Source organism: Melampsora larici-populina (assembly GCF_000204055.1).
Source record: "Melampsora larici-populina 98AG31 unplaced genomic scaffold MELLAscaffold_17, whole genome shotgun sequence".
Classification (NCBI taxonomy): Eukaryota; Fungi; Basidiomycota; class Pucciniomycetes; order Pucciniales; family Melampsoraceae; genus Melampsora; species Melampsora laricis-populina.
Genome location: NW_006768781.1, coordinates 690482 through 702824, shown reverse-complemented (window position 1 = coordinate 702824; position 12343 = coordinate 690482). Strand labels below are relative to the sequence as shown.

General features: G+C 44.7%; 3 protein-coding genes across 3 annotated transcripts; 2 read left to right on the top strand and 1 right to left on the bottom strand.

Annotated features, from left to right (window-relative positions):
- Positions 1–669: 669 nt before the first annotated feature.
- MELLADRAFT_106311 (uncharacterized protein) lies at positions 670–1208 on the top strand (the record flags this gene model as incomplete). Its single annotated transcript, XM_007409851.1, has 3 exons — positions 670–814; positions 891–1080; positions 1169–1208. 3 exons carry the CDS (start codon positions 670–672, stop codon positions 1206–1208), a joined length of 375 nt encoding a protein of 124 aa, XP_007409913.1.
- A 2053-nt stretch (positions 1209–3261) lies between these two features.
- On the bottom strand, positions 3262–4914 carry MELLADRAFT_77731 (uncharacterized protein; the record flags this gene model as incomplete). The annotated part of the gene is made up of 6 exons (XM_007409706.1): positions 3262–3644; positions 3726–3847; positions 3960–4171; positions 4259–4497; positions 4587–4720; positions 4821–4914. The coding sequence occupies 6 exons, from the start codon at positions 4896–4898 to the stop codon at positions 3359–3361; spliced, it is 1071 nt and encodes a 356-aa protein (XP_007409768.1).
- A 2362-nt stretch (positions 4915–7276) lies between these two features.
- Positions 7277–8615, top strand: MELLADRAFT_77730 (uncharacterized protein; the record flags this gene model as incomplete). Its single annotated transcript, XM_007409852.1, has 2 exons — positions 7277–8311; positions 8417–8615. 2 exons carry the CDS (start codon positions 7329–7331, stop codon positions 8544–8546), a joined length of 1113 nt encoding a protein of 370 aa, XP_007409914.1.
- Positions 8616–12343: the final 3728 nt, after the last annotated feature.

Sequence of the window (12343 nt, the reverse complement as noted above, 5' to 3'; positions counted from 1 at the left end):
CCCAAACCTCATCCGTTCATCTACTGAACAGTCCAATATGTAGTTCGCTGCCCAATGCCACCCGATTTTGCGATTGGACCACCCTCTCTGAACCACAAAGGCGGGCTTTAAATGTCCATACAGAATAGTTATGTTTAATTTAGCAACCAACATCTTCACATCCTTTCTCCATCTTCATGTTACACGCATCTGATATCTAGGTGTATAACTCGAATTCAACATAAAGTTGGATCTAGCAGGATCCTTTACTGTATGTTTTATTGCAAGTCTTTTGCACACCATTGGTGCAAATTAGGGATCTTGCGGGATGTACAATTTCGGAGGAAGTACGGCATCGTATCAAAGACAGAAGACATTAGAATTCCTATGTACATTAGGTGACGTACAATTATTCAAGCGGCTTCTTTCCACCGCTCCATTACCGTCGATGATTGTAAGGTTTTGCGTGCCACACCATAGCCTCACATCAAGGCACAAACCTATAAAAACGGGGTGTTTGTCAGCCCCTTCCCTCCCTCCGTCTTGTCTGCCTGACTTCATCCATTTTCACTGACAGCAATAAGAATATTGCTCTTACATTCATTCATTTTTTCCATTCGCTATAAATTTATCAGCTTTATTTATCTCATATTTATCTCATATTTATCTCCTCGGACACTCCACTTCAATATGTTATCTCTATCTTTCTCAGTCTTACTTGCAAGCATTTCTTGGGTTTCCCTTGCTACTGGCCAAAAGGTCAAAATTGTCTCTCCTGTACCGGGCTCTCCTGTCGTTCCCGGAACCACTCTCAACTTAACTTTGGAAGTAGATGGTAAGCATTGTGAACATCAAGTTGTCTGACGGTCCTACTGGTCAACATTTTGATGAACAAATTTACATTATCATAGGTGACGTATGCCACCAGGTCGCTCTTGGATTTGGATTAAACTCCAAACCTACCGACTCCAAATCCCTTGGACACTTACTGCTCGGTACCCTCGACACTACCAAGACTCCCTTCGATCCATCCACAAAGCAGCTATCGTATCCTCTTCAGATTCCTGCAACTGATAAATTTACAGATGGTGTCACTGGACCGTAAGTCCATCACAAGCTTTGCTCCTTCATCGGCGTCAAAAATTGACCTTGAATTCATCTCCCCAGATACTCGTTGGTTGTATCGCAGTATTACTTTACCGGTGTTCGTGATATTGATTTATGTATAATCTTGATTATTAACTCACCAAACCTTTTCCCATTCACTCTGCTCAGCCTACCCACACTCCTGAATGCAATGTCGTCTCAGTTCCAGTGACAGTGGGCTCGACTCCCAACGGACCCTCTCCGAATGTAGCTTCTCCCAAGGACGGCCCCAAAGGTGCCGCCTCTCCCGACGATCAACCCCAAGATCACGGCTCACCTGCACCCGCTGTTGATTCACCAACTCAACAAGGCTCAAGTGGCGATATGCCTAACCCCTCCGGAAGCGGTAGCGCTGCCCCCACACCTTCATGGAGCCCTGCCAATGGATCTGTCGCTTCTCCCGATGACCAGCCCCAAGAAAACGGCACATCAACTCCTATGGATTCGCCCACTGACCAAGGTACAAGCGGAAACATGACTGACTACCCCGAAACCTCCGGAAGCGGTAGCGCTGCCCCCACACCTTCATGGAGCCCTGCCAATGGATCTGTCGCTTCTCCCGATGACCAGCCCAAAGAAAATGGCACAGCAACTCCTATGGATTCGCCCACTGACCAAGGCACAAGCGGAAACATGACTGACTACCCCGAAACCTCTGGAAACGGAAGTCTTGTCCCCACACCTTCATCGAGCCCTGCCAATGGATCTGTCACTTCTCCCGATGAGCAACCCCAAGACAATGGCACAGCAACTCCTCTGGATTCACCCACTGACCAAGGTACAAGCGGAAACATGACTAATCCCCCCGGAACCTCTGGAAACGGCAGTGTTGTCCCCACACCTTCAAGTAGCCCTGCCAATGTGACTACACGCCCTTGCGCAAATGGCACAGAGTCGGCTGCCAATGGAACAGATTCGACCGGTGACGATACTCCGATCCCCACCAACGGAACCAATCCTATCGCTGGTGATGATACTCCCTCGGCTAATGGAACGGATTCTATCGGCGGTGACAATGGTCCGGCCATCAACGGTACTGATGGCATGATGAACGGCACCTCTCCCGACGACACCCTTCCCACCGACAACGGAACCGTCACCTCGCCTCTATCCAAGTGTACAGGCTCAATGCTCAACTCCTCTGACTCTAGTGTTAAATCCACATTAGGCGGTCTCAACTCGACCGGAAATGGGACTGACGGATTATCTGATATGTCGGATGGCTGTCCTGTTGATGGAAACTCCACCGATAACTCGACTGCAACTCCCGAGAATCCTGATGCTACTGGAAGCAATTCAACTGACACTTCAGCGGCCAGCTCCATTGGTATCTCCGTAAGTCAATTCCACTTAATAGTGATCGCTTGACCAACTATGCGACTGAATTGACACGAACTTGGAATATTTTTTCGCCTTATCAGTATCAATCCGTCGCACTTTCATTTGCAGTCGTTCTTGGTAAGTACTCTTCATCTTGTTACAAAAAATCCTTCTGACTATCTTTTTTCTGGATAATGTAGGTTGCATGAGCACATTAGCTTAGTGCGAAGACTTGATTTCTAATCGAACAAACACGTATCAGATCTATCCCTACCTCACTCTGTATCTATGTTCGCCTCCAAGAACGTCATCTTCCTTGACTTTTTCTTATTTGGTTTAACATGCTTCTAGCCTAGCGCGGACCAATAGATTTTTTTTATTTAATTTGCATCTATTTGTTTAGACGAGCACATCTTTTCTCGTCGAGTTATGTCAACTTTTCTTTGAGCCTCACTTTTCGTTCATTCGTAGGAGTCTTGTTTTCTTTCGGAACATCATTTGTTGTTTTTTCACTTTTGCCCCTGCAAGTAGACTTTAAAAGCTTCTCACAAAATAGCCCTCTGGGCTATTGTCATCTTAATTTACTTCGGACCCATTCCTGCTCTCTACCGGACCTGAACCCTGTCTGTTTGCTAAGCTCCCCGCGTCCATCAACAACAAGTGTTACTAAGAGATGCACTGCATGTCGAAACTATGTTTTCTGCGTGTGCTAATGAGATGATGATATTTGAGTTTTGGGTGGTCAAAGTGAGCCCAGAGGCCATGAAGACATTACCCGATTGAGCAAAAAGATGGTAGTGCACATTCAGGTCCATTCCAATAATCGTGTGATAGATTGAATATGAATGATTAGAAGAAGGCTGTAAGTATTATACATGTAAAATAATATAGACAAAGGTAGCAAGCCAATTGATCAAATGACCTCCTCCATGTCATCATCATCATCACCGTCGTCGTCATCTAGATCAACATCATCATCTTGACCATCAGGCAAATCTTCATCCATTTTCACAGGACTGGACTTTCTAGCTTCTTCAGCTGCCTCAGCTTCAGCTGCCTGGGCAGCAGCTTTCGATCGATTGAGTTGTGCATATTGAGGCTTAAGCACCCAATGTCCAACATATGGACCAGCCTTCAGAAGTGTGGCGATATCTGATAGGACCTCTCGAAGATAAGCTTCTGGTTGCTTTGTTTGATCCCTGTAGTATTTGTTATATCTGTCAGCTTTCGATTCAACATAGCAATGCGAGCTTGTTGCTTCGCCAATACATCAAACCGACCTGAGTGATTTCATCGACCAGTATTCGTATCGAAGAAAGCCTGCAAATAATGCATCGAGAAGTTCGGTGCGAGGCATTCTAGTGAATTTCTCTGTTGACTTCGTTGACGGTCCTGCTGCTCTCTACGTGAAGATTAATTGATGTGCAGGTAGGGTAGCAAAGTCATACGGTTAAGCCAACCTGAAAAGACTTCTTGATTGTAGCAAATATTTATGATTTATGGAAAGGACTAACAGTGAAGGCAGCAAACTTGTTAGCCTGAACTTGGGTCGATATACCACTCGCCATTCGGTTAAGTGTTCCTACATCCTCATTCACCCGCTTGATTGTTCGTTTAGGTTGAGATGCTTTCTGTTGTCGAGCACGCATCACGGCTCGATATGAGTCATTGATAACGGGTGAAACGAGACACTCGTGCATAATCTTCCCTGTAACTCGGGGTCGACCTAAATAAATGTGATGCACAATTAAGCCAACAATCCAGCAGAGAGTTCAAAAACTCCAATGGGTAAAGTCAAGTAAGATAGACCAACGTGCAACCTTGGGGCGCGGTCGACGAGGCTTGTTGAGCTGATTATTAGCAGATCCAGAGGCAGGCATTTCATTCTTCACGGTGCTGGTACCAACCACCTCAGGTTTTGAAAGCTCATCAAATACGTATAGGTTTGTACTAGCTGGATTTCTGACATCAAGAGTATAGTTCGTCGGTACAGCTGGAAGGTCTGGAAGATCTGGGAGAATGATCTCAATTTTTCGATTACCAGCGGCATCCCTACAAATCATCCGGGAACGAAAAGGGCGTCAAAAGCGAGTCAATAAATCAGAAAAGGCAGGTATGATGATGAGAATGAAAAACTAAACTGATCATGTACTCTCATACGAGCCAATTCTACCCCATCTCCACTTGCTTGGGCGTGTTGCTGCCATCGTTCGGACAAAAACTTGGGCACTTTGACTAACCATGTACGCGCGTCCATTTGTGTTAAATCAAGATCCTTTTCAATCGTAAATAAGGAAAATCAGTATGCGTTCATCAGTTAGATGATAAGGTAGTTTATGGTTTGAAAAGCTATAAACCAGATGTTCAAAACGTACCTCATCACAATCTTCCTCATCAACGTGAGGAGTGAGTGAATCAAGATCAATTGAGGAGGTTGCCTTTTCATCTTCCATCTTGAACTATTTTGTCTGACGAAGGAGGGTGAGGTGGTGATTATTGAGGTCAGACTCTCAGAATTCAGAGGAAAGGTGTTGTGAAGGGACTTTGGAGGATACTCGCCCGAGCCGCCATAGTCGAGTACCAAGTCATGCTGGCTGCCGACTCCCGAGGGACGTTAATCCCGAGTACCCGACTTATTATCCACATGCAGTCGGGCAGGACCACTGGGTCACATTGAAAATCAGATGAGACGAGATTTGGCTATGAGATTTCAATGTTCTTCAAGTTCTCATAATTTGACTGTTTTCCTTCCTGCACCACCAAGTTTTACTCGGAGCAGGGAGATGATTAAGTTTATAACCTTCAAGAGGACATATTTCTAAAATACGAAGTTATTTGCATCGCCGATTCATAAGTCTCCGATAACATCTTTTGCTTGTGGATATCATGAGCAGCTTGTTGGCACTTATTCTCGTCACTCAAAGCGATGACACACCTACTCTCACTTTTGCTTGGCCACCCCGTCCACGACCGATACCTAGGCTTGATCGCCCGGTCTATAAGCCTTCGCAGCCTCGCGTAGGTGGGGTAGATCCCGTGGCATTCTCTGAAACTAGATCAAACAGCCGGCCATGCTTACCCAAGGAAGACCCAGCTGTGCTTCATTATGTTCGTGGCTTCAAGAAGGACGGAGGTTCATCCGAAGAAGAGTTGGACATGTATTATGAACCTACATCACAGCCTTCGGGTCGTAATGCCACTCAAAGAATGATCTCTGGCGGTAGCCTGAATAGCAGCTTAATCCGTCGCAAGGCCAACCTCGAGGGGTCAGTGACAGGAGACCAGGATGAAGACCCGACTGCATGTCCTGGTTCATTCTACTGGGCAAACGCGAATGAAAGCCTCCATCAAGATCGTTCAACAGATCATTTGGATGCCGATCAATACCTTGGCTTCGCACGGGATGACTGGGCTGACATGCTGAAAACCAGAAACACTGGCAAACACACACAAACTAGCAATCGTGCAGCGGGTAGCGGGCGCAAACTCGAATTAGTGATAGACTCGCTTGCCATCATTGGACATCCTTCAGCAATCAGTCAACAGTCTGCCGCTATCAACATCGAAGCATCTTTCGAACGGGGGAGGACGCGAACGCGCTCCGGAGGTAAAGAATTGACAGACAGACAAGCATCTACTACTACGAGATCAGATTCTGCTAGTGATTGTAATCCGCTGTTACCGCCATTCAACAACCACAGGAACGCCTCTTCTTCTAGAGAAGGGGACCGCATTGTAGATGTGGGCAGCGCGCGCCCTTCCCTGACTAGCCAGACTGTTCCATCCGAGGCCACGCCTCTTGCTACCCCATCGATCCCCGATACAAGCCTCTCACCACGTCCAATCATGTCACCTACACCTTCTCGCCCCCCTCCTGGGCCGGTTTCTCAGCTGACGCGCATGATGACACCTTCCAGATCTTCCCATGTCGAATCATCTCCCCTACAATCCTTACACCACTTAACCTCCACCTCCAATCGAAGCGCTTCTAGTCCATCCCCGACCCCTCTACAAAGAGTCGCATATCAACCCTCTTTAGGCTCCGGTCTGAACCAGACTCGTTCCATTTTGGCGTACTCCCCTCTCGATTCCTCGCGATCCATCGCCACGCCGGCTCCTGATGACGATTTTTTAGCCACCTCAACTCGTTTGGTACCGCTTCAGTCATTCACATTGGCTCTGATCATCGATACACCGCCTGCCTCACATCTGTCACAGCACCTCGAAGTGTATTATCAAGATGTAGTCTTGAAGGTGACAGCAGCTCTCAAGAGACTTGAACGCCAGTCATCTTATCTTACCCGCGAGTCACAAAAGATCAATGGATATGAAATCGATCGCCGTGATTTGGAGTCACATGGCAGCAGGACCCGAAGTAAACATACTAGTACCGAGGAGATGTTTAAGCTTCTTGAACGTCACTCAGACCTAGCCAGAGCGCTTGCACAGATCTTCGACGATCTGAAAGAGCGTGGTCGGACGAGCGTCACATTTGATAATCAGCTTGATCTGGAGCTTTTGCTACACCGAGAATTGTTTGATCATCGAACTGGATCAGAGAATTGGTTGAATGTAGATGAGTTTCCAGGTGATGTTGGAGAAGAGGATAGGTATACTCACTTAGAGACTTGGAAGAGTCTGTTACTCTTGGAAGATCCTCAGATCTTAATTGAACAGGTTCCGCCTCAAAGTTTACTTCGAGATTTCATTGCGATTATCAAGCCGGCATTAACGTAAGTGTTCCAGAAAAACCTACAACCTTCAGAGGCCCTTAATCTCGGCCCAAAACACATTCACAAGTTTGTTGATCAAATTACATACCGTCACGTAGTCTATATGAATACAAGTTCCTATTGGACACAGACTCTAAGACGATAGCTGAGATGACTGAGCACTTGATCTATTGGCGAAAGGCCAAAATCACCGACGTGGTGACTTTACGGAATACATACCAACTCGCTTCGCTTTTACATTCACAGGCCGATTACATTGTTGATCAAGATCTTCCGCCTGTACTTCCATTCTCAGCATTAAATGAAGAATTCGCAAATGCTTTCCCCACCTTACCTCACTTAGTCTCCGTGCTTTCATTAATAAGCAAGCAAGCGAGACAACCTTTCTCTTCTATCTTACCGAGCTTGCAACCTGGATTAGACAAGGCAGAATCCATGGCTATCTTGGTGTGGTTGTTAAAACGTGATCTTGTTTGTCGAGAACGCACGCACGTTCGACTTAAGGTAGACGGCCGTACCAAGGTGAAAGTGAAGCAATTGGATCAATATCAAAACAAGCGAAGTGACGAAGAGACCAATGAGAATGAAGATCTAGGATCACTTTCACCTGAATTTCAAATTCGGACTTCACGCGATGAGGCATCAACTTCACCCGCCACTCGTCAAATATCCATCCGACCTTCTTTAGCTCCCATACGAGGAAGTTTTCATAGAGGTTCATCTCCATTAATAAATTCCCTCAATAATCGTTCAATTTCTAATCTCCAGCGTCAGCAATCTCAAAGAATCATTCCTAATCTAGCCGCCTCTGCCACTCAATCTACATCAGATTATAGCACTAGTATTCCTTCAAATCATCATTTCCAGAGACTTGAACCTGGATCAGCAGATTCATTGCCATCTTTAAATGAACTTGGCAGACGTCATCGAAGAAGGATTAGACAACTTTCAGTCCAATCTGGTGGCACTTGTCACAGTGGAGAAATCAGTAGAGTAGAAGAAATTGAGGATGGGTATCTTGATGAAGAAGATGAGATCTTGGGTGAACCTGGAAAAGCTACACCTACTCAACGTAGATGGTTAGACGAACTATGCGCTGAAAAGGCTGAGACAGTGGTAACTACGTTCAATTTGTGAGTCATGAATGTCCGGCTTGGCCTTACGCTCGTGAGTACCAAATAGACTATGAACTGACGGGCAGACTAAACCTTCACTTTTTGTTTGGCATGTGGTACTAGAGTTCTGAGGTACTTTAATGGACGATATCCTTTAGAAGAAATCATCAGTCGTAGTGGAGTGACCCGAAGGGCGCTAAATGAGGTGTTACAAGAGTTTGATTCCAATCTGATTTTGTTGATACATCCATAATATCAACCTTTATGGAGTGGTGAACAATGAAGAGTAGATTTCGGAGTCGTATGTATTTTACTCAACGACAAGCACATAGCCAACCTATGGTAACTGCGCGCCAAGAAAAGTTCAGGGGAACAATTCATGAGAGATGTGCAGTGAATGCTCAACCGTTTGTTTGCCTTCCTTTCTCGGCGATTCTACTCATGGAACAATTCTGTCTTTATCTGACTTGTCATGTCGTGAAATCAATTAAGCAATAACGAGGAAATGTCTCAAAGCTGGTCAAGAGTGCCCGGTTTTCATTTTGGGATACATAATTCAAACCATCTACATCTTTATTCTTGTGCATGCGTGACATCTGCTCCAGTAGCTTGGACATTTCATTTTTGAAGGAGGAGCTTTTGCCAGCTGTGTTAGGCTCGACAGCAAGAGGGTTTTATGTAACGCTTATCAGGCCTGAGAAGAATTAAAAGTTTGACTTGGTTAAACCTCCCCCAGCAACTTCAAATATTGGTAAAAAAATCACAAAATCAAGAAAAGAAAGATGCACTGAGATATTTTATAAGGAGTGCTCCGCAGTTATCTGTGTCTGAATGTTTTGAAATCCAGCATGCCTTCATAGCAAGGATATGGGGGGAGACATAAACTCAACAAAGTCCCACACCACGTCTCACATGCTTTGAGCGCAGGAAGGGACTTGTGACCATGGACCATGTTTTGGCCTGTGGGAGGAATCAGTTTTTGCAGTATAAATTTGCCTTCCTTACAAAACTTTTTCCCCCATTTGCAGATTTTCATGAGGCAGAGAAACAAACTGTTTGCCTCTCTGAGATGCATTGATTGATTGAAAAAATATTGAGGAATCCGAGGAATCTGAGTAATCCTTGCTCTACTGGCTTCTGATCTTTGAGATTTTGCTCAAATTTCCCCGTGTATCTCCAATGTGACTGTAGGTTGACTGCAGGGACAAAATATTGGAATAAATGCTTATGTGTTCCTTCTATCAGTAGTCAGATAACTGTAAGCACAATCTGTGAAACCCTTTCAGCCAACTCTTTGAAGTGCTATCACATTGACCTTGTAGCAACACACCTCTTTGCCTCAATTACATGTTTTAATAATGCTGTTAATGCAAAGCAGATCAATGCCCAATCTTTCAGGTCAGATGTGCTCTCCCAAGTCACAAATATCTCATTGTGTAACCCTTCCACATACAATTGAAATTGCCACAAGCAAGAAACTGCAAGATATAATCATTCAGAGGTGTCAAGAGCACTATGGCAAACAGCATTGTATCAAGCAACTATACTCCACAGTATTTTAGCTTGGTTCATGGCTGGAACTGGATTTGGAAAAAGTTGTGCGGTAGAGCAAATTATCTTGGTTCTGAATCCATTGGACGCACTTGGGGATAATCAGGGGGATATTTTTCAATAGTGGTTAGGTGTTCAAGTGGTTTTCTGATTGGGATCTACCCAGGTTGCCAACAGAACTACTTTGGTCTGTGCCCCAATAACAATGTGCAGTGCTGAGCATGTCTTCACAATCATATCCTAACATCAGTGTAAGTAGTAGGTCTTTGATCTGTATGAATTGATCCTTGAGGTCTTTCAACAGATATACAGCTTCCTCAATGACTTGCAGTGGTGGTCTGAAGTATCAACATGTTTGCCCACAGGCATTTTCATATGGTAGGTTGAGATGTAAGAATCACAAGTTTTGATCAAAGATATCATTACTGTAGACAGCCCAGTTAAACTGTGTGGCTGTCATGATCTTGATGTAACAAATTTATACAATAGACAAACTATTATAACCAACTCATCATTATTTAGGTTTTGACTTATTACCCATACCATGAAGCTGAAACTAATTCTTTTACCTAGGGATTAGTTGATGAACTGGTCCATTTACCCCAGGATCAGTTGAATAGCTGATGCTTTTGATCAATCAGGTAATATTCTAGGACTACTACACAAAGATTTATTACTCAATGTCCAAGAATGATCAAGAAATCCATCATATAACTAAGTGGGACTTTGTTGAGTGTATCAAAGACCACCTGAGAAACAGTAAGCATCACAAGTTTGTGATTGTCTAATCTATGTAAATTTTTCATTTTCTAACCTGAGCACATAATTTAGTGTCTAAATACAAAGAATACAGATGAGAAATTTCTATCTTTTGAATGATTTTCAGACTCATTCTGTATTCTTTTTGTTCCTTTATATTCAATATCTCACATCTTACACTACAACAATTGACATCTTTACCCAGGGGTATAGAAAAGTAGTGTGGGCATAGAAAGCTATTGGTAGGGTACTTTTCTATACCAATAAACAATGCTTTTGATACACCTATGTAAGATATTTGAGATTGAGAAATTGAGGAATCTCAATTTTCTGTTTTTTGATATTTTTATCCTGAAATACAATTCTATGCTGATAAAAGAAGGATTCCACTAATTAGAGCCCCCCCAGGTGATATCCGGAGCCCCTTGGGTTTATTCACAAACCCGCGTGGCCCGTTGACACCCGACAAAACTCAAGCCAAAATTCACACCCTTGGACCTCGAGGGCTCCTCGAGGGCTCCCAAACAGGGCATCATATTGTAAATGAGCCTCCTAACCTTCCTGAGAGGCCATATATGATGCCCTCTAATCCTTGATGGGGCAACAAACAAGGATCAGATTAGACGAGAGGGCACCTCTTTTATTTGGTGCCCGGACCGGCCCTTCACTCACGGACTTTGGCCCTCAAGCAAGGATCCACATACTGCATAACAGAGGATCTCACCTCTCTCTCAACCTTTCTCCTTGTCCGATTTTTTCACTCTTCCTTTCTAGTTATCGTCTTGCCACTGCATCCAACCAAACCACCAAACCAACCTCCAAACCCCACCCTTCCTTCCTTTAATCGCATCCTTACCCATCCGCAATTCAGTCAAAGGCAGATCTCCCAAATCTCAACTTTAAAGCTTGAATATACCAAAGTACAGTATGACCCACGATACCCCCGCTCCCCCACATCCGGTAATTACCGAAGCTGTACAAACCCAACCAAACACTGCTCCCATGCAACCCAACCAATTGAATCAACCAGCTCCAAGCGGATTCATTACCACTCAACGCGAAGGTTGGTATCCCCCACCTGGGTTACCATATGATCACGCTGGCCTAGATCCCTCAGTTGGTCAGCACCCTTTTGCTCCACCACATTCATCGTACCATCAACCACAACTACTTACCTTGTACTGTCATCCACCTGTCTTGTCTTTTGCTCCACCATCTCATCCATCTTACTCTCAACCACCTGATTTGTCCGTCGTTCCACCTCATTCTCATTCACCTTACTCTCAAACTACAGCTGCGTTCTCTCATCAAATACCTGTTTCTTACCCTCATCCTCATTCAGCGTACTCCTCTCAACCACTTGCTTTGTACACGTACCCTCCTCATCCACCTACTTCGTATCCTCAATCAACACCGGCGTCGTTTACACAAACCGGACCTGGCCTTCCTGGCCCAATGTGCGCACCGGCCTTCCACTATCCCAGCATGTATTCGCACGCTGGGAATCACATCAGAAACAATCACCTTTACCATCATAATCACGGTCAAATACCTCTACCTCTCGAAAATCACCATTGGAACCCGTCATATTCTCAATCTCATCCTTATCCTAATTCACATCAATTTCCTGCGTCTTCATGTTCTCCACCAAACCCGCGAACTGTTGATAACGATCCACCAAACATGAAGTTAACTGTCACTCACACGCCGTCTTCTAGCCCTGATGATTCTCCCGCAACT